At 34.0% G+C, this 23,699-nt stretch overlaps 1 protein-coding gene across 1 annotated transcript in view; it reads left to right on the top strand.

The window, feature by feature from the left end:
- STXBP4 (syntaxin binding protein 4) overlaps positions 1-23,699 on the top strand; it is a 164,155-nt gene that overhangs the window by 70,615 nt on the left and 69,841 nt on the right. Inside the window, exons 11-14 of the mRNA XM_012665676.1 lie at positions 15,379-15,555; positions 20,429-20,545; positions 21,032-21,081; positions 23,098-23,231. Of these exons, the coding sequence (XP_012521130.1) occupies positions 15,379-15,555; positions 20,429-20,545; positions 21,032-21,081; positions 23,098-23,231 (478 nt within the window). The remainder of the gene's footprint in view (positions 1-15,378; positions 15,556-20,428; positions 20,546-21,031; positions 21,082-23,097; positions 23,232-23,699) is intronic.

Below are 23,699 nucleotides of genomic sequence, written 5' to 3'. Positions count from 1 at the left end.
ACTGTGATAATTCTACATATTAATTTATGGTAGAAAAATATGTGAAATCATTTTTTATTTATGTTATGAAAAGTTTCAATATATAAATTCTTATACTTTTCTAGCTATATAAATAAGCTTTCTTTTTTGGAGTTTCAAATTTAGCTCATTTACATGCAATATGATATTGATGAGAAAATGTAAATCAGACTGCCTTTTTTTAATCTTTGATTATTGAATATTAGGCATGCATTCCTTTTGTTTTAAAAAAAAACTTAAATTGGAGTTAAAAGTATAGAAAATCTTTGTAAAACTCTTCCACAACCCAGCCAAAGAGTATTGGCAGGGAATACAGGATCATTAAATTCATTCTCTTTCATTTTCTTAACAGTTCCATAAACTAGTGATGACTCATAGAATTTACATACATATACTAAACAATGTTAACTGTATCCATGATGCTTCACATAAAATCAGCTTCAGAAAACTGAGCACAAATATTTTCAATATGTATCATACAGTGGAATAAAACAATTAAAGAAAACAGTCTCTTGTTTGAAAATGTCAGTAAATCCAGATTTTTGATTCAATATAGCTGGAACATCATGATAAAAACTTCTTTTCTTCATTATCTAGCTGCAACTCTTTTTTGACAGATATAAAAGGTTAAAAATATCTACACTGAAAGTTTGATTTTTTTAGACTGAAAAATCAACAACATTTCATCATAAATTTGGAAATCCTTTGAGACAATACATGCCTAAAGTATGAATTGGGTAATGTTTGTTATATCACATGGTTCACCTAAAGCTGAAGGAAAGTACTTGTAATTTTTCAGATTTTGAATTAGATGATCATTGATAGTATTAGAAAGTTCTTATAGTCTATGGGCATTTGTTTTGTGACTTAATTGAAGATCTTTCATTTTTTATCTATCTTTACCTATCTTTTCTGGGCTTTTTATCATAACTGAAATTACCATCTCAATTTAAAAATGGTTTCCACTTTTTGTGCAAAAATCCAATCAATTTTATAGCTGGATTTTACAAATGTTGGACCTTTACTTCTGATTTTAGATGACAAATTTTATTTATTCTTTTTTGACTTTTAAAAGGAAACTTATCAGATTTACCATGCATTTGCAAAAATGTCTCTTAATATTGCTCACTTTATATATATTTAAAAGATTTCTTACACAATAAACACACCTTTTGCAAACTGCAATTGCATTAATAATGAAATTTACAACATACCTCCTCCTAGTCTCTTTTTATTGTTTGGTAATAATACCACCTAATTCACCTCCACTTTATTCTGCATCTGTAGTATATCTTCACTTTAAATTTAATTTAAATTTAGTTTAATTTTGTTCATTCTTTATGGAAAAATTATGAATAAATAAAAAAATAATTATGGTCTAATAAAAATAATGAGTATTTCAATTTAATTGCAGTTATGATTTATATAGGTATCATTGTAACTCATGCTGTCTGCATAAAATATTCAGATAAGCACACAGTGTGTACATGTTGGTATGTAAAAAAAAGATTCAAAATTAATCAATTCATTGGCACTGACAAGATCAATCAGGTGTTTATGTATAGTACTCAAATGCCTCACATGCCTAACACAGACATTACAGTTCAACAATAATGTCTTACATGATGCAATGAATAAAGTGACTAAAACAGTAAAGTTTTATTTAATGGAAAAATATTTTACACTTCTTCAATTTTTATTTTATTTTTTATGCTTTTTTTTTTTACCTTTTTTTTCTGGAGACAGAGTCTCTGTCACCCAGGCAAGAGTGCTGTGGCATCAGCCTAGCTCACAGCAGTTTTCCAGTTGGAAACTCCTGGGCTCAAGCGAACCTCCTGCCTCAGCCTCCCAAGTAGCTGGGACTACAGGCATATGCCACCATACCCAGCTAATTTGTCTATTTTTAGTAGAGACGGGGTCTCATTTTTGCTCAGGCTGATCTCAAACTCCTGACATCAAGCAATCTTCCCGCCTTGGCCTCCCAGAGTGCTAGGATTACAGGCATAAGCCACAGCACCCAGCCCCACTTTTTCAGTTTTTAAATTTAAATGCACACTAATTAAAATTAAATTAAAAACTCAGTTCCTCAGTTGACTAGCTGTATTTCAGGTACTCAGTAGCCACATATAACTAGGGGCCACCATGATTGGATAGTACCAATCTACAGCTCTGCATCCTTGCTACTCAAAGAGTGTCAGCAACAGCAGCAGTGTCAGCGACACCTGGAACTCAGAAATGCAGTCTCGGATCTCATCCCAGACCTATGGAATCAGAATCCACAGTAACAAGTCTTCAGGTGATTTATGCCTTAAGATTTGAGAAGTACTTGTCCAGATAATAGGCAATGGAGGATTTAGTGGTAATGGCAATATAACAAAGGGATCTATGTGAAAGATACCATGAGGATAAAGTCAACCAGATTTCACGTTATTGATAGAATGTGCAATAATAAGCAAAAGAGCAGTCAGACTTTATAATTTAGTAAGTGAGAGGCTGTAATGATGCAATTAACAAAACAAGATAAATGAGATTGAGGTAAAAATGTGTTAATTGAGAGTAGTACTTAATGTAAAGTTTCCAGTTTTAGCAAAAATAATTAAAAATACATGTATCTATCTGGGTATACAAACCTACATGTATACATACTGAGATACTATTTATTTCATAAACACACACTCACTAAAAAAGTAGACTACCCAAAATCAACCCTAAAACTGTCCATTTTTAGGATATATTGACCATGCATACCATTCGGCTTCTTTTGTGTGTATACAAGGATATTATTCTATTAAGGGGATTTTGGTTAATAAAAGTTTCTATGCTTTGGTGAAAATACTGCCTTTCCATTTTTCTAAAGATTTTTTTTTTTTTTACAATTAGCGAATCTTTGAAAATTACAAATAGAGAGTATATATAACTCTTAAAAACTTTTAAAAACTGGAAACTTACATTATATGAAATTCGGCAAAGTTTCTTCCCTTTGATTTGTTATCCTTTTGAAGTTTTTGACATTGTCAGTACAGTACTAATGATTATGCCATATAAATCCTTTAAACACATAGGTAACCTAATTATTAAAACACCATTAGATTGACTTTCAGTTTGTTTTCCAATGATGGTTACCAGTTGGTTCGAAAGAGAGGAGGGAACACAATTGGATATCCTTTATTTACTCATAAATTTTTAATTGAATTATTGTGAGGCAGTGGCCTGATCCAAAAAATAATAATCCCCCTTTTATTATTTTTTTAAACACTTACCATCTAGTCAAAAAAAATTATTTTTATTTTTTTCATTTTGGACCTGGGACAAGACTCACAACTATTGATACTGTTTATTGGGAGGGAGCAGCGAGATGGGGAGACAGCAGCAGAAGGAACCCTGCAGGCCACATGAGGTAGCTGGGACCATGCCAGGCCAGCCGCCTTCCCAGGATAGGACCTTCCCACACCCCTGGGACTTCTCAGCTCTTAGCCATCTTGGAGACCCAGGGATATGTCCCCCACCCTGAGCTGGCCCCTCTAGCACACAGTTGGCACAAGACTGGGCCTCTTTCCTGGGGCCAACGCCAAAGCTCTTTTTTTTTTTTTCTTTATTGTAGAGACTGGGTTTCACTATGTTGCCTGCTGAGGCCGGTCTTCAACTCCTAGCCTCAAGGGATCCGGATTAGAGGTATGAGCCGCTTTGCCTGGCCAATAATCCCCACTTTTGAAGATTCATTAGCTATTTTAAATTATGAAAATCCATTTACCTTTATTTAGTATAGCGGCCTGAAAAGAAAGCAATAAAGAACTAAGAGAGAGAAAGGGAGAATGGGAGAAAGGAAGGGAGAGGAAGGAAATTAATAAACAAAAGGAAATAACAAGCTGTGAAGGCCTCCTTTTTCACTAGAAGGATCAGGCCTGTTTTTCTCAACCAGGAATAGCTACTGGAATACTTACTGTTTTGTAAAGAATTGGCTGTACTGTTCTCTAAAACCTAAGTATTTTTTGATGAGCTTTTATGTCTTAAAGAATAACCCAGCCTTACTGTTTAAAATCATGAGCACAATTTCCCATGAAATTATACTTGTTATTTTTTTTCTTCATGTTCTAACAACTTTTAACAGGCATGGGCTGTTCTAGCGATTTCCTTTGATCGACAACTTTCTAAAACCTACTCTCACATTTAAGTTGTTTTTAAGGTTTCTTTCAGCATAGTGTTATGACCTAAGGCGGCAATGAATTGGTGAACAGTCCAAAGCAAAAATATTTAGCTTGTCTGAACCGGTCTTTGCCCTAAAGAAACATGGGAAATTGTTCATTTGGCAACTTCTCTAGGTTCAGATAAGCCCAGTTGTAGTTGGCCTCACCTGTGCAAAGATCGGGTTGAATGCCTGAGGAGAGCATAAAGTCCTGAGGCAGAAATGTAAGGTCAAATCAACACAGGATTCTCTGTGGACAGTCAGGGTTGGACATGAACTTAGTAACAGCTGGTGCAACTAACACGTGAACTATCTTAGTCTATGGATGAAGCAACAAAGGAAACTTTAAGAACAAATTAAATATATCTTTAAAAGAACAACAATAAGTGATTACTAAAGTAGTACTCACACTTTTGCACTTTTAAAGATCATGTTCCTTTGTGTATTTATTTAAGAAACAGTAAAGCCTCTAATTTTTAGAATTAATATGACTTCCCACTCTTTTTACACTTCTTTAGTTATATGAATGTTTAACAATTTTTCATTTTCAGCATAGTACTAGTAGGTATGCTAAGATGCTATTTCATCTTTAGAGGGAAAAAGAAGAAATACATATATTTGATTTGTCAGTCTTTTCTGTTCTAAAAGCATGCGAAATAAAATATTTGTTTCCATTTCAGATGGTCACATGTGGCCTCAGAATGTCAATTTTATTTTCTATTAAAAACCCTCTTTACAAACTAGCCAGGTGTAGTGGTGCACACCTACTGTCCTAGTTACTTAGGAGGCTGAGGCAGGAGGATCGCTTGAGCCCAGGAGTTTGAGGCTGCAAAGAGCCGTGATGACACCACTGCACTCTACCCTGAGCAACAGAGTGAGGCCCTGTCTCAAAAAAAATACCAAAAAAACCCTCTTTACAAAGATCTTTCATGCTGTTCTTCTGTAGCCACAGCCACCTCCTTCTACCTGCTTCCCTAATGCCTAGCAACCCCTAATCTATTCTCTATCTCCATAATTTTGCTATTCAAAAATGTTATATATTAGCCGTGTATGGTGGCACATGCTCATAGTCCCAGATACTCAGGAGGCTGAAGCGGGAGGATCACTTGAGCTCAGGAGTTTGAGGCTGTAGTGAACTATGATCACACCACTGCACTACAGGCTGGGTGACAGAGCGAGACCCTATCTCAAAACAAAAATAATGTTATATAAATGGAATCATATAGTATGTCACTTTTGGGGATTGGCTCTTTTTATTCAGTGTAATTGCCTTGAGATCTGTCTAGATTGTTGTATGTATCCATAGGTTGCTCCTTTTTATTGATGAGTGCATATAAAACTGGTTAAATTTGAATAAAGTTGGTGTGGACTGTATTCCTGGTTGTGATATTCTACTACAGTAATGCAAGATGTAATCATTGGGGGAGTCTGGATGAACAGTGCATGGGACCTCTCTGTATTATTTCTTGCAATTATATGTGAATCCACAATTATCTTAAATGGTCTTTTAAAAAGAAAAAAACCCTTTGAGAAAAGAAATTATAATTATGATGACAGACAACAATTTGATTGAAAAAACTTATTAAACAAACTTAGTTGGATTTATTTTTCAACATTAATTCCCCTTTTTGTGATTGAGAAAATGACTCCTGTATTCTCCACCATATACTCTAGCCAAGGAACCACCTAAGGTGAAGAAGACAGCTTGCTTGGAAAGGGAACACCAGGACAGCTTTTGGAGAGCCCAGTTGGCATTCCTGTTTGCACAGACACCAGCCATACCTAGTGATTCACTAGAGGTGAATGTAGCATTCTAAGCAAGCATTGGCAAACAAAGATGTCTATTTGAGAATTCCCATTTGCAAATAATTGTTTGTCTTTTTAATGTAGAAAATGTCTTACCATTTTAAGGAGTCTGAGAGAAATTTTATTATCCTATTTATAATATAGAATTCATTTTAATTTAGAATCACAGAATTTTCAGTGTTAGAAGAATTTGGAAGAGAAATGATCTTATTCTTTATAGGAACCTTCCAGTTCACTTGATGATTGCCTGTAGTCAGTTGGCCTAGTTAGAACTGATGATGCTCTAAGGTTCTAGGTTCCATATGGTGAGCCACTTATTGTCTGACTGTTCAGGGACCATACCACACTTTCTCATCAGTTGTATCACACATGCCTATAGCAACTTATAAGAGAGACTTGGCAAGATAGTTTAAGAAACATTTATTAAATGCCTGTTTTTATATGGAGGCACTATGAACATTTAAACATACAGTCTACAAGGAGCTCTCAATCTAGGGGAAAAAAAAGAAAGATAGAACAAAACCATCACTTCCTAGAAAGCATTTCATAATAAGTTCCCTGTAAGTGATGAGTAGTTAGAGCCATATTTGTATACAAAAGTAGGCATTACTCCCTATAATTTTCCTTATTTAACTAAAAACAAATACACATCTTTAAAATTCCATTAGTCAGTTACTAAGAGAACACCTTTCAGGGTATATTTTAAACATCTATGCAGAAGCCAAACATTTATATTTCTTAATGTTAGAGTAAAAAGAAAAAAAAATGTGTGTGTGTGTATATTCACACACATATATATATATAAATAATTGGCTGACAAACTAGTAAATTTCACCCAAGGAGGAAGTAGTGATTAAGGCAGTTAATACTATAAAACTCTTATCTTGGCAGTTTACTGTGTGAGAGACACTTTCAGTACTAATATCAATATGGGACTCATGACATTGTATCAAATGATTTATTCACAAACTATTTTAAAGTTGAAAACAAGACTTCTCTAGCCATGACTAACCCCACATAACTAAATCACTCTATTTGAAAGTACTGTACTTTGATTCATTGTCATCCATGTTAGGTACCAAAGACTGTCTATAACCAAATTCAAGTTAAATTGTGAACACCGTCACAGTTCTTCAGTATTGAAGGCAACTGATTTCCTGATGTGGTCACTAGTGACATTCTCTCACCCCTGATGTGTGCCCTTTATCTTATCTGTATCTCCTTCCCACTCCTGCTTTTTCCTCTTCCCTCTAATCAGTCACTGTTTTTCCCTTTTCCTCACCTCCATTTCTAAGATCTCTTTACATCCTAACATTATTAACCCTAATTCCACCAATTCTGGGGCAGATATTTTCCCCTGTCTACAAATTGCCTTTCTAATTTTTTAATAGTTTTTAAATATAGGTGTTTTTGTGTTATCGAATCTTTTTTCTTTATGACTTCTCCTTTTTTATAATTTTTTAAAAGTTCATTCCTAGCCATATTTCAGATATATACTTACCTACATCCCTCCCATATCTTTCTTTCTTTAATCCATCTAAAAAAAATATTTTGTTTGCTATATGGTATGAAATGAGGGTCTACAGTTTATACTTTTTTTCCCGGATAGTTTGTTGTCATAATCATTTATTGTTTTGTGGTATCACCATTATCCTATATTAAATTCTTACATAATCCAGGGTCTGTTTGGGGCTATCTGGTCTTTCCAGTTTCTTTGTCAAGAAACATTTATTGGGTGAATGACTATTTTATCCAACTCTGACCCATACCAATTATTATAGCTTTCTATATGCCTTAAACTTGGGCTATGTCTCACCTTGTTTGTTTCTTTCTTTCTTTCTTCTTGTTATTTCAGAATTTGCTTACCAGTTCTCACTGATTTATGCTTCCAAATCAAACTTAAGTATCTTGTTATTTAGATCTTATTATATCTAGCTTCAAATTTAGAATTCTTGGTCAAGTTCCTCCAAAACAAAATTTGATAAAATTTTGATTCCACTTTAGTTAAACCTCTAAAGGTTAATTTTGAAGGAATACATTTCTGTTTTGAAGACATCTCCCTTGAACCACAACTTCAGATGAATTCTAAATGTTTAATATCTTTAAAAAATAGCCTTTGAGCTATATACCATGTTTCAATGAAGAGAGTTTAAATTCCAGTTTTGAAAGGAACTTTCCAATACTGTAAATTTTCCCTTTTGGTACATATGTAACCAGAATTGGAGAATTAGGAAAACAGTTTCTTATGTCAACCTTCATTAAACCAGAAAACACATGTTCAGGGTTAAATATATTATCAAAACAGGGTTTTAACTAATTAATATTTATATTGTGAAGAAGTTTCACATGATAAAATTTATCAGATAGATATACTGTGTGTCTGTCCTTGATTAGAGCCTTCTCTTTATAAAGGAGATTGAAAATTGTTTCTTTGATTTTCTTTGATCTTCATTCAGAGGCAGAAATCAATTTTGCACCTTTTGGGGAGTGAGGCAGCTGCAGGTAAAGAAGTTGACAACTCTTGGGAGAGTTAATTAGAGCTAATTATAATTTGATTGACCTGCTTTTCTTCCAAAAAGCTTAACCAGTCTTCCTTTATAAAGTGAGGATTTTGCTTTCTCATACAAACTAAAGAAAATCTTTGTTTCTTGAACTTACTGATGTTTATCTTTATTACACCGCACTTTATAAATTGGTATTGCTACTTAAGTTGAGAAATCAAGGATTGAATGGGATTGGAAAGAACCTTAAAGATTATGTAGTTCTTGAGAGCATGCACTGTATTAACTCATGATGGAAAAATTGTAATTTTTAAGGAAATATAAATTAATATGCATAATTTTTAAATCTTATACATTTAATGAAAAAACAAGAAATAAAATTGTCAAACAAGTATAACTATCCTTTTTTAACCTTGATATTTTCTTCATTCCACTTAGTTTTGATATAATCTCATTTGCTTGATAAACACCGTAGAAGAATTTTTTTAATTTATAAAGAGAGTATATTGAAATCATTTGCTTTTTATTATATGGTGTTTCTCATAGTGTGGTTTATGGTTATTGTAATCATTAAATTAAATATAGTTCAACTAATATTCTCATAAAACTGAAACCTTTTATGAAGAAATTCCCTATGAAAGCTTCTTACCTAATAAAGTTCTCTAAGGCAATTATTACATATGAAAAATGAAATAGTCATTTTCATGGTTTGTCAACTCAGTTGTGTCTCATTTTTATGTTAAGTGGAGCACCTGCTCATATTTGATAAGGTTTTTATTCTCAGACAGCTTGTGTTCTAATTTGGGTAGTCAAGACCCTTTGATTTTAGAAAGTTAGGTAATAAAATATTTTAATGACAGTTCAAGACAGCAGTAGGAGATACTTAGTATGTGATTAATTACAGACAACAGATATTATAAAAGATTAAAAGGAGGAAAAGATCATTTATACTAAGTGGACAGAGGTAGATTTTGAAGGACAGGTGAGAACTGGATGAAGGAAAAAAGAGGAAAAGGGTATATACCTCGTGGAATAATGTGACCAAAGCATCTTGGGTATGGGAGAGTTTAGTCTGGGAAATATGGTTAAGTTAAGGTACTCGGATATGGTAATCATGTAAAAGAGTTGAATGTACTAAAGCTAGAAAGGTTGTTTGGAATAGGTAGAGGAGAACTTTGAAGTATGGAGAGTGAGGATGTTTATCATGTACCATGTACTTAGGTTGGTTACCTACAGTGGAACTTAAGCAATATTTTAGGAAAATCATTCCTTTCAGAAGTATGTAGAATACATTACAGTGAAGAACACAATAGGCAGAGTGACCACTGATTTGATTTTCCTGATATCCAAGCATGAGGCGATAAAGACGTGAATCAGTAATATGGTGGTAATAATGGAAATTAAGGAATAGCTACAAATTACATCATAAATGAAGACTTCACAGTGCTTAATTACTGGTTCGGTATGGAGGTGGAGTAGTGGGCTGGATGCATGCAGAGGGGGAGTAAGGAAAGAGAAAGGAAAGAGCACATATTGGAGATATATAAAAAGATCTGTGAATTCGTATTCTCTCCCAAATGCATCCACGCTGAAGGGGTGAGTTGTAGATTCATTCATCAATATCTGCAAAACACTTTGAGATCACCCATTGAGAGACATATTACACATATTTTAATAAATCAAATACATAAGTTAAGGAAACTAGACATAACTTGCTTTTAACATTTTCGTTCAACAGCCCTCTTCCTGCAATAACCCTTAATCTTTTTCACAGCCTGTGATGGGACCAAAAAGTGTTTTCCAATGAGTGGATGTAGGAAGCTGATAAGAGAAGTATTCTTTAGGGCTTGGTAGCATAAGTTACATTACACTAAAACATATATCTCTTTGCAGTCTCTTTTCTCCCGTCAGCCATTGACATTTTGAAAGATTTACTGATGAGCTTAAAAATTACAGAACTTCTAAGGTTAGTGATGTGGATGTGCTGGCCTAATTACAAATGTGCAACTGCAGTTAATGCTTTTTCCTTCTACTTTAGGGAGCCGTTAGAAGTCAGAGCTAGAGAGGAAAGGGTTTTACATAATTGTTGTTGACATTAAAAAAGACGTGCAAATAGTGTTTCCAAACAACTTCTCTAAAGTTCAAGAGCTGGTATTACTCATTGAGTGTCTCAGGAAAACCCTTAATAAATTATCTAGTCTAGCTTTCTTTTTTTTTTTTTTTTTTGTAGAGACAGAGTCTCGCCCTGTTGCACGAGCTAGAGTGCCGTGGCATCAACCTACCTCACAGCAACCTCAAACACCTGGGCTTAAGCAATCCTTCTGCCTCAGCCTCCCGAGTAGCTGGGACTACAGGCATGCGCCACCATGCCCGGCTAATTTTTGTTATATATTTTTAGTTGTTCAGATAGTTTCTTTCTATTTTTAGTAGAGACGGGGGTCTCGCTCTTGTTAAGGCTGGTCTCGAACTCCTGACTTTGAGCAATCCTCCCGCCTCGGCCTCCCAGACTGCTAGGATTACAGGCTTGAGCCACCGTGCCCGGCCTAGTCTAGCTTTCTGATCACATAGGTGATTATGTATATTTTTCCAAAGTAGTAAAGGGAAAAAATGGTACCAAGAATTGTTGTAGTTTCTTTAACCTGCTTGTGAGAGTTATTTTGATCTTATAAAATAGATGTTATTTCCCGTCATACAAATGAACAAACTGAGTCTTAGAGAATTATACAGTCAGAAAGTCAAAAAAATCTCAGGTCTAAGATTCTGACCTAGATATGTCCCACCCAAAGCCCATGATTTTTATTCTAGAGTATGTTTCCTTGGGGGAAAAATGTACGTGGGAAAACACATAGCATATTATCCTGTGTCCAAGCCGGTACTGCCCTTTGTCCCAATACAAGTCCAAAGTATTCATAGCCTACAGAGATTTTCATTAGTTCAAATTATATTTTCAAAGAAGAATTTGGTCAGATCTTCCTTAAAGATTCATTATGAAATTGTGAAGTGGATAAACCTCATTTTACAAACAGGCAGCATGAGTTGAAGGCATTTTTTCAGTGTCACCAAAAAAATTTAAGTCAGAGATTTTACTTCATAATTCAGGAATCCCTTCTAGTACATTTGCTCATACTGCTTAGTATTAAAAACATAATGCTTATGTGGATTTTTATAATTTACTATCATATCTTAGTTTTTCTTTTATTATCTAAACTGAATTAAACTCTACCTAATACATAGTAAATCAGTAAATTGACTGCAGCATTTGCCCTGATGGGATTTCAGGCTCATGGTGAGGCACTGGGAAAATTCTGGCTCAATTGTTACTGACATAGGAGGCTTTACAGTTATTTATTAGAAGACAGCCTGGGAGGAAAAGAGAAAATGGATTTATGTGATCCTGTATTGCTAAATATGGCACACTGCTGTTATCTTTTCTTCACTGCTTCCTCTAAGAGTCATCATTTCAATGCACTAATCTTTTAAACAGCCATTCAGTGGGAACTGGGCTAGAACTTTGCTAAGGGGTCACATTCACCAGCCTGACAGTTGTACATTTACAAAAGAAATAGCATGAATTTATTCAGCATCAAAACTTCTGCATCTTTTACCACCCAACCGCATTTCACACTGTATTACCATCAGTGCACTATAATGGCTATATAAATTCCATCCAGATTCTTCATTTAATTAACTAGCATTCTTTGAACAAAAATAAAAGTGCTGTTTTTATAGAGGAATAAAAGCTGCATGAAGTGAGTGTGAAGGAGACAAATCATCAAATTAGTTATTCTTCATTGCAGCTATGGAGAATTTTCTGTCCCTCCTCTTTCTCTTCAGAGGCAATATTTTTTTAAGCCTGATTGAATAGAAAACGGGAAGCTTTTTAACAGCCTCAAATATGTTCGAGTCTGTTATAATGGCCGCATCCTAAGCTCATGCAGGGCTGGGCACTAATGAGACCGTCATCTACAAGTGATTTTTGTTTTAACATTTTCTGTAGTTGGTGAGGTAATATGGTGTAGTAGCCAAGAACATGAACTTTGTCACTAGACTGCCTGGGTTCAAATCCTAGCTCTGCCACTTACTAGGTTCGTGATTCTGAGTAAGTCACTTAAGCTTTCTGTGCACCAATGTCCTATCCATAAAATGTGGATAATAATAGGAGAATAATAATAGACATACCCCACATAGTAGTGTGCAGATTAACCAAGTCGATGCATGTAAAACCCCCAGAACAGTGCTGGCACATGGTAAGCCATTTCCTCCTGTATGCCCAGGAACAGTCCGCTGTGAAGGTGATCCAGCTGTGTCACTGATGACACTCTGGATGACCTGGACTGAACCGACTGATATAGCAGACTAAGTAGACGTCCCTTTCTTTCCCAGATGCTTCTTTTAGAAGGAAATATCTTTTAGGTCTTCCCTTTTATTACAAGGCAATTACTTTCAGATACAAGGAAATAAAGTTCTTTAAATCAAGGGTATAGAATTCAGTTGGTTGGCCACATCTCTCCATCCTGCTGCTGGGTTTAGCTTTCTAAAGCACTTTCTCATGTCATTTTCTGCTCACAAGGCTTCAAGATGTCCGCAGATTTAAGCTCCTTTGCCTGTCATGCCATTTCTACCAGAGCCTGACTCTTTCCCTCCCACTTCCCAACCTTTTTTATCCGTTACTCCCCTATAGGAAGCCTCTCCTCCAGTCAAAATTGGTCTAGTTTTGTTTCTCAAATGTGCCACGTTCCTTCTCGTCTCTCTTCCTTTGTTCACATTGTTCTTTTTGTCTAACATATTCTCCTCTCTTGATCCGTTTATCTAAGTCATACTTCACATTCTAAGCTGAGCCAGAAAAAGGGAAGGTACCTTTTACGTCTTTGTATGTTTGTCACAAAACATGGCTGTCTGGATGCACTAGCTGCTAAATAAATGCTGTTGACGAACTATCCCGTTGGGTCTACATTGAAGCTATATTTGGAATCTAACCACTTCACACTGTCTCCACCACTGTCACCCTTGTTCAAGCCACAATTGATTTTTGCCTGTCCCCTTTCTCTTCTCCCTGCTTCCACCTCTGCCCACTCCATACAGTCTTCTCTCAACACAGCAGCAAAAGTAATCCTTTTAAAATTTAAGCCAGGCCACATCAATTCTCTGCTCAAAACTTCCAATCACTTCCCAGCTCACCCTGAGTAAAACCAAAGTCCTTAAAGTGGCCTACAAATTCCCTTAAGATCTGCCACTCCACTCTGTTCCACCCGCATCTCTACACTTACTCCTGTTACCACTCTGTCCTCATGTCTTCCTACTCTCCTGTTCCTGTCCCCTACTATCTCTACCTCTGCCATCCTGGCCTCCTTGCTGTTCTCTGAAGATGCCAGGCACAATCCCACCTCAGGGCCTTTGCACCAACAGTTCCCTTTGCCCAGAAAGCTCTTCTTGGGCAATCATGACTCCATTCCTCCTGCAGGTCTCTAATCAGATATCTTCTCAATGAGATCTTCACTGATAATCCCTAATTTACTGTCTCCCCAAACTAGAATGTAAATTCTGGGAGGCAAGAGGAAAGATTTTTGTCTACATAGTTCAGTGTCTATTCCCAGTATCTGAAACGGAACCTGACACATAATAAAGACTTAATAAATCATTATGAAATGTATGAATGAAAAACTGACCCTTAAGAATATGTCCATATTCCTAAGCCTCCCAGCACTTCAAATGTATTTAGCTCAAACAAAAGCAAGTGTCCCATAACAGCTCCAGAAAAATTAAAATAGCTATAGTTTAATATTAGCCGTGGCAATTGGAGCAGAAAGTTCTACTGCAGAGAAGAGAGATTTCTGCATCAAGTAAAGAAAAAGAAATGATTTACAGTATAACTGCCATGTTAAATTATATTGTTATGCTATCTTTGACCTAGCACCAAGATACATTTTTTCCTCCCCCCAAGATACATTTTGAGAGAAAAAGTGGTTTTGGCTACTCTATCCTCTTCCCAAGGTGGACAATGTAGTATATGAGGTTTTCTTGTTTTGTTTTGTTTTTTTGCATTCTGTTGTGTTTTGTCTTGTTTTGTTTAGTCATTTAGAGACAGAGTGAAATGGTGGAAAGAGAGCATTAATGTTGGAGTCAGGTAGACCTGGGTTCAAATTCTGGCACTACTGTGTATTCTTGAACAGGCTATGTAACTTCTCTGAATGTCTGTTTGCTTATGTATGAAATGGTTTTTAATAATGCCTTTCTCTCAATGTTTTTCTGAAGATTAAATGACAAAAGACACATGAAATACCTAAGACATAAAATGTGTTTAATAAATGTCTTATAAGCATTGCATCCTACATGTAATGCTATATATTTTGCAACTAAATTCTAACCAAAATGGTAGCAGTTAAACTGATGGCTAGGGGAAAACTTTAGTCCCTGAGGCTTGGTCCACGGAGAAGCCCCACAACGCTATAAATCTATCAGCAGCATGTGATAAAACTCCAAGAGCCTTTTTAGAACATGAACTCTACCACCTACTTGAGTTTTGTCGTAGCCCACCCTTTTTATTTTTTGAGCAAATTGTTATTCTTCTATTTTCCATTTTCAATTCTCTTCTACTTCCCTAATTTTCAAAATGTTATGCTAGGTGTGTGAAGTTAAGAGATTCCATACGGAAAATTATCCAAGAAATCAACAAAGGAAAAAGTAAGATCAAGTAGCTACTTCACATAGTAAAATAACATGAAAATTAATTTTTTAATTGAGAAGTGAAGAACATATGTATATTGATATTTTGGAGTTATAACTTCCAGAATGAGGAAAATATTTTGTGTAAACCACTGTACTATTTTTTACATGTTTTTTCTTAAATGACATTAATTTTTAAATCTTTAGGAAGCCAAAGCTGTAGTTGAAGAATCCAGAGCCCTGCGAAGTCGGATTCATCTTGCCGAAGCGGCACAGAGGCAGGCACACGGCATGGAAATGGACTATGAAGAAGTGATCCGTCTGTTAGAGGGCGAGATTACAGAGCTAAAGGCTCAGCTTGCTGATTATTCCGACCAAAATAAAGTAAGCAAAACAGTCTTCTCTTCTAGTTACCATGGTTTCCTTGCCGTTGTCATGTATCCTGTTTTCATTTTCTTTTCATCTGCACTTCTAAACTAGGTCAGTGTTTGCCTTCTATTATTCAATGATAGGATGATGTGTCGTGATGGGAGTAATGTAAAGGTCCTGAGCCTTCCTTTATCCAGATAGCTGTGGGATGGAAAAAGCGTGTGCCAAAATAGGTCATTGGTCAACGCTGTTAAGCTCCAGCATTAAGTCCTGGAACTAATTTTATATTTAATTGATTACATTGATCTTTTTTCTTTCTGTTTCTGAACTTGCTAATTTGTCTGTGGGAATGGAAGGAGGGGGGTCTAGGGGATGGAGTTTGCTCTTTTATTAGAATACTCAAGGAAGTGTGAAAGCTAAAGAATTTTTGCCTAAGACCCAATATAATCAATGGGAAGAAAGTCTGAATTTCTTTTTTTTTTTTAAATGTAAAGTGTAGTAAATTAGTCTCAAATAGAGCTTCCAATTTCAATAGCAAGATACCGAATGCTTTACACAAGGCAATGTGAACTTTTATGTGAATTTTTTTTACATAATACATACTATATTCATTGAATAGGCTTCAAAAACTGTAACAGACATATATATTTATATTTCACTGACATAAGGAAGAAAATTAAATAAATTGAAATAGATATTTTATAACTTCAGAGTTGTTTACTTATAAACATAATAGGTATCTATATCTCTAATCCAGTCAGTCTTCAAGAGAACATACAGCAAATTTGAATAACTTATGACTGTTTAAACATAAAAGAGTTAAATAATTCAAATATACCAAGTAAAAATGAAACTAGTTTTAGAAATGCAAAATACAGAAGAAAATCTGAAATTTTCTTCGGTTAGCTCTTAAAAGTCACTAACATATTTCTGGCATTGGTTCATTTAAACCAATTTCACAAGAAAGCTGAAGTTTCCATCACACTTTGATAACACCACAAGGCCAAGGGAAAACATTACTTGATAAAGCAGTGATACTTAGGAATATTACATTTTTTTTTATTTTTGACCCAGTTATATATGTGATTATTTTATATAACATTAACCCGATTCTGAAAATATTTTGGGAATTATCAAATATTAAAAGTACTTTTTTATATAATAATTATAGTTACTTTTGAAGGGAAAATCAACCATTTAAATATTATAACTTTAAAGAAGTTCACATGAAATTATTCAGTTTTTAAAGCTTGGGTTATTTGCAGTCTCTCTTGACTAGCTCCCAGCTGAGAAACATTTTTGTCCTAAGTTGCCTGGTTATATAATCAATTCAGTTTTTCTCTTTTTTGGCATAATGGGGGTCTCATGTCATTCTTCTTAATAAGACCCTAAACTAAGCCAGTAACCTGTCTCTGAAAACAATCTTTTTTAAAAGATGTTAGACTTGGGCATCTCAACATTCAACATTTTCCAAACTCAACATCAGTGGAAAAAGAGAAGGAAGCTTTTTTTTAATTGTGTGAGATTGCTTAAAGACACATTGACCAAGATGTTACAGAATTAGGATTCAAATATTTATTTGTAAGACATAGATTCTTTTTGTAACAGTGCTCTTGTTTTTCATTACAATTTTGTCCTTATATTATCTATTTACTTATTTACCTCTTGGGTTTTTTTTAAATTCACCTCTAGCTTAAGAAATAAGACATTACTAATACCTTCGAAGCCACAATTTTCCTTTCCAATTACATCCCACTCCCATACCCTCAAAGGTAACCACTTTCCTGGATTTAGTGTTAACCATTTTCTTGATAATTTTACCACCTATGTATATATCCCTTAACAATGTGTTGTTAGTGTTGCCTGTTTATCAACTTTATATAAATAGAAATATTTGTATCATTCTGACTTGCTTTTTTCACTCAACATTTTGTTTTCTGCAATTCATCCATTGGAAGTTTATAGTTAGTTTATGTCTTTTCATTGCTTCTTTGTACTCTGTTGCTTGCATATACTGCAGTGTAGTTACCATTCTGCATTTGATGGACAGTCCAATTATTTCTGTTCTCTTTTGTTATGAATGGTGTTGCCAAAAATATTTTTGTACATATATCCTGCTCCACATGTGTAACATTTACCTGCTAGGAGTAGAATTGCTAGGTTGAATGATAATTGTATGTTTGACTTTACCAGGTAATGCCTACTTGTGATTAAAAGCGTTTGAATCAATTTGTACTCCACCAGTAATGAATGAGAATTATTGTTTACCCTGCATACTTGCTGACCCTTTATCTTATTTTACTTTTAATATCTGTCAATCTGGTTGGTGTAATAAGTGTTATATCATTGTATTTTAATTTAAATTTCCCTGATTACTAACGATTTTGAGACAGTGATGTGCTGCGACCAGTTGCCACTAGCTTATGAGAGCTGATTGCATGCATCACTTTTCAGCTCCATGTTCAGTGACATCAGGTTGGTAGCCTGAAATTAGCCATAGTGGGGTTACCCCCAAATGCCATAAACCAAGGCTCCCTGCTGCATAGCCAGTTGAGTGTATATTTATGTATTTATTAGGCATTTATTTCTCTGTGAAGTGTCTCTTCATAGCTTTGACCATTTTTCCATTGTATTATTTGTCTTTTTCGTATAGATGTATAGTGATTCTTCTGGTTACTAATCCTTTATTAAGTTATACTTTATAAAAGTCTTCTTCCAAATTTGTGGCTTGCCTTTTCACTCTATGGTGAAATGGACAGGCGTTCTTAATTTTCATATAGTCAGACTCAAAAATCTTTTCTCTCATGTGTCTTCTTAGAAGTCTTTCCATTTCCAAGGATATAAAGATATTCTTTTATATTTACCTCTAAAAGTTTTAAGTTTTAATCCTCCTGTAATTGATTTTGTGCCTCTGTATGAGGTAGGGATCCTTTTCATTCTTTCTTTATTCTAAATGAATAACCAACTATCCATCACCATTTACTAAAAAGCTCCTTCTTTCCTAACTGATCTACAAAATCAGCTGTCATATATCAGGATTCCATGTGTATGTGGATTTGTTTGAAGTTCTCTATTCTTTTGCATTGGTCTATGTATATTCCTTTGCAAAAACCACACTGTGTTGCTTACCATATCTTTTATGGTAATTCTTGATGTCTGATCATCCTGCCTGTTCTTTCTTTTGAAAATGTGTTGGCTACATAACCTTTGATCTTTTATTATCTATTTTAGACTCATCTCATCAATTCTACCAAAAGAAAAAAAAAAAACTATTGAAATTTTTACTGAAAATTTATTAAATATACAGATTAATTTGGGAAGAATTTACATATTATAAATTATGGAATTTACATTATGATTGTCTTTATATATGAACACTGAGGCACAGAAAGGTTAATTGCATTGTGGCCAGAGAATCTAGTTTATAGAACTAACACTCTTCAAAATTTGTTGATGCTTACTTCATGGCTTACTGTGTAGTTGGTATTCACAAATGTTTAAAGTGAAATTCTGCACCTGTTAGATGCTGTTGTTTTGTATAGTCCACTAGATCAGGGCCATTAATTTGGGGGCTCAATTCTTCTCTATTCATATTAATTTTTTTGTCTGCTTGAGCCATCATTTACTCAGGGAAGTATGTTAAAATCTCCCTTTTGGTTTCCTTTTTTTCCACTTTTCCTTCACTTACATTTCAATTTTTATCTTTCTTGTTCATTATGAGAAATTTCTTTACCTCTGTCTTCTAGTTCACCCATTCTCTTTTCAACTATATCTAATTTCATATTAAATCTATAAATCAAGTTTCTGATTTAGTTATCTTACATTTTATTTTTGAGATTGATTTTTTATATTATCAGGATCTGTTTTGATAGTTTTTTTGCCTTTATTATACTTTTAATTCCTTCTTAATTTTTAAAACATTGTAAACATAATTAGTTTATACTCTCTTATCACTCCAATATCTGCTGTCTTTATAGGTCTGATCCTGTAATTTGTTTCCTTCACCTGACTTTTACTCACGGAGCTTATTTCCTCATGTGTTGGTTATTTTTTTTTATTGTGAGGTCATGTTCTTTTGACATTACATATGGGAATTAGTTGAGATCTGAGTTTAAAAATATCTCTCCAAAGAATCTGTCTGTTTACTTCTACTAGCTTGGGACTAATTTAAACTAAACTTCCAGCTTATGGATTTTCAGACCACACAGGTAATAAAAATTCTGGCCCTAAACTTGCATGAGTGGAGTCTTGTGGTTAGGAATTAGTAAGTAGACACTTTTTTTTACTCACTCACTAGGGCCAAAATCAAAACACTATTTACCTTTGTTCAGTTTATTTCTTCCTAGTTCACCCATTAAAGTTCTTTTGTTTGCCATTTGTGCCTGATCAAACCCCAAATTATAGGCCACAGGGATCAGAGCAAATTATGCTTCAGCCCTCTCTTATCACAGTGGGTTCACCCAGCATTGCTGTTGCTTATCTCCATGGAATTCCTTTACTTCCCTGCCAGCTTCATTTTAATTGGATTATATTGCATTATATGTGTGTGTGTGTGTGTGTTTAGTTGTGCTATACTAATAGGGGTTTCTGTCAGCATCTGGTAAGATATATTGCTCCAAAAAATTGTGAAGTAATTTAAATGTATTTACTGTAAGAATCAATACAATCATATGCAGCTTATCTCATAAAACTTGCAGCATCCTTGCCTCATGCGAATTAACTTTTAAATATGCAATTAGTTACATGCTTCCCAAAATCAAAGATATGTCCAGTAAGAGAGAAAATACATGATGTGGTAATGTTGAATATTAGTTTATAAAAATTGAATAGGGACCAGTAATATAAAATCGAAGCAATGTGTAAGATGCTCTTTTTGATATCTGTCTAGGAAAATGTTCAGGATTTAAGAAAGAGAATAACAGTACTTGACTGCCAATTGCGAAAATCAGAAATGGCTCGAAAAACCTTTGAGGAATCCACTGAAAAACTTCTTCATTTTGTAGAGGTAAGTTTTTCTATTATATTACATTATGCCCACTTTTAAGAAATATAGGCAACTGATATATACATAAACATCATGATGTTTGGTGGCTAGTGAAACATCTTCTGGTCTCAAAATAGCAATGCTAACTTATAGTCAGATTTTAAATTGCTTGGATGATGAAGAGACCAGCTGACATTATGTAGATTGTTAAGAGAAATAATTGAGACAGGATAACATGATCCCAAATATATACTATGTTTTAATGAATATTTTCCTAAAAATCTTGATACTGTATAAACATTATTTGAGAAATATAAAGAAATGTTTTTATAGCTATAATATTTCTGAGTAGAATTGCATGTTAATATAACTAATTCCCCTGCCCCCACATAACAGAAACATCTGTTTAATCAATGGGGAGAGGAGATTGTTAATTAAGCAAATAAAGACATTTTTTTAAAAACTATCAAACTTATATATCTCCTTCACCATCTTGTGTGTTGCTAGGCTATTCAAGAAATATTTTCTGAGAATTCTGCTCCCTTATCAAACTTAAGGTAAGAATATTTAAGTGCTTTCTGCAGATTATGGCCATTGATTAAATTCTCCATGTGACAATTGTGACTAAAGTACTAAAAATCTCTCAAATAGTCTTAAGGTGCTGCATAACTCCCATTGGATGTTATTGTTTAATATCTTGTGGAAATAGGTGCAAGAACACATTGTTTTTGGTCCCATCTCTATAAAAGAAATTCCTGGAGATACTTAGCCAATCATTGTACCTGTACTCTAAAATTGAGGTAGGAGTCACCTATCCTGTCTTTGTTAAGAATTTTGTAAGGATGAGATTAACTTGAAGTTCTTTATGCAGTGGGTGCATGAATAAATGTTACTAGTCACAAATTCACTGCTAAAGGTCAGTCTCAACCCAGCAGATTAATTGTTAGGGCACACAGAATTTTGTAAAACATATTCATGCAATCAGTTTCTTTCATTTTTATCATTCAGCAGATATAAATAAAAGATACATACTTGGATAGTAGTACACCTTGATTTTCTTATTATTCACAATATGTTTCAGACTTTAAGTTTCTTATTAGAAGTTATAAACATACTAATCAGATTTATTTATTTCAAACCACAAGTTTATGGTCATTTTGATACATGATGAAAGACATATACAAAAGGAAGATTCTTGTCTATGCATTTTCAAAGTAATTTTTTCCTCACCTTATAATAGCTGCCACTAGTTCTAGATGTCTTCTACTTCTAACAGTATATGTTTACAGAAACATAGGAAAAAACTATACCCTTTACTGTGAAAATAGTAGTTTATTAAATGAAATAAATGAAGATCTTTTAGATGTCCACACAGCATTTTTTTAATTTAGAAGAACTATAGTTGTTCACTTTTATGCTCATTTTAATGTAATGTTTTATTTCTTATAATGAAGGAATCTGAGGTTTCTTATTGTTATCCATCTGCTTATGATACAAGATAATTATGTGAATTCCATGATTACTATTTTCAGTAATGATCTTAAAATAATAATCATATTTCACTTATATGAGGTTAAGTGTGTCCCCCACCCCACCCCCCCAAGGTCTCATTTTGACCTTGACTAAGAATTCAAAAGTATTCAACGTTAAAAATGATTATGTAAAAGCCAAAGCCTACCCTTGCCTTAAACTGCTTCATGGAAAAAAAAGGCAACTTTAAATAGCTACATTAAGCAACTTTTCACCATGTCTTAGAAAATTAAACACTAGTAAAAGCTGGTCCAATCTACTTAATATACCATATATTTTCTATATAGATGTTGGCCTTGATCATTCAACACAGAGTAAAGGCTGTGTATTTATTTGAGTTTGAAAATTGATGCTTTAGTTTCTCCTTGTGAATTAATGCATCATGCTTAAGAAGATGGAGTATAAATAATGATGGTTTTATCAGTTTAAAATTGTCTCTTTTCAAATAAAGTTGTAGTATAGTGGTTTTTTGAGGAAAACTTTGCCTTTTAATTATATCAGAATGCATTCATTTGAGGTGACATTTGCATTTTTTAAAAAGTGATATAAATGTCCTAGGCTGTTTCAGATTTAGGGGCAACAAATGGAAGACTTTAAGAGATAATTAACTTCAGGAACAAATATATATATTGAATTTATATTTAATATTACTAGAAGGAATAGTAAATGTCTGTTTAATAAATTTGTATTTATATGCTTAATTTGAATTTCTACAAAACTAAATTAAGGTTACATCATGTTAGCAAAACACAAGTGCTCACAAAATGAGCCCAGTGATTTAGGAGGTGGGCTATCCTTCTATTACTTGATCCTTATATATGAAGTCAATCTAATTTTTAAAAGATGCCTGTTTGTTATGTAATAATGAATTAAAAACAGAAATATTATTTTATAGGAATGAATTCATGTATGACTATAAGAATTATAAAGTTCCCAGAAATAGAAATATTTTTGTACAGATTTATAAGTAATATGAATTCAGATTTAGCAAAGATAAATGTTGTTTGTTGTACAAGTTCAACTTTATGTTATTGCCCTCACAGTGAAAGAAGAGCTATGTTAGCTTCTAAAACTTCCCTCACATCACTGGGAAGGAATGGACGTAACATCCCAGCAACCCTGGCGCTTGAATCTAAGGAACTTGTTAAATCTGTTCGTGCCGTACTTGATATGGATTGTAAGTTTTCTGTATTTTTTTCACTTTTTTTGGATAATTCATTTAACAAAACAGAAGAAGAAAATTTTAAGTCTGACAATTTAATTTCATTAAATGTATTGGTTTGCCTGTAGTAAAATCGATAGCTGGTTGATAGAAATCTTAATGCACCAATCGTAGGGGGAGAATGTTTGCTTTATTTAAAGTGCCCAAAATGGCTTCCAACTGAAAATAGCTGATTAAGACATGTCTTTACCTCTATTTCCATCCAAAGATTCTTTGAAATGGAAGAATAAATATAAAAAAAAATCCAACAACCCCATCAACAAATGGGCAAGCGAAATGAACAGAAACTTTTCAAAAGAAGACAGAATAATGGCCAGCAAACATATAAAACTCTTACAAATCAAGGACAAAAAGATCACTATGGCAGAAAGATGGACAAAGGAATTGAACAATTTAAAAAAGGGCCAAAAACAATAAAAAGAA

The sequence above is a fragment of the Propithecus coquereli genome, unplaced genomic scaffold, assembly GCF_000956105.1.
Source record: "Propithecus coquereli isolate 6110/MARCELLA unplaced genomic scaffold, Pcoq_1.0 Scaffold121, whole genome shotgun sequence".
Lineage (NCBI taxonomy): Eukaryota > Metazoa > Chordata > Mammalia > Primates > Indriidae > Propithecus > Propithecus coquereli.
Note: the sequence above shows the minus strand (reverse complement) of the source record. Positions and strands in the feature narration are given on the sequence as shown.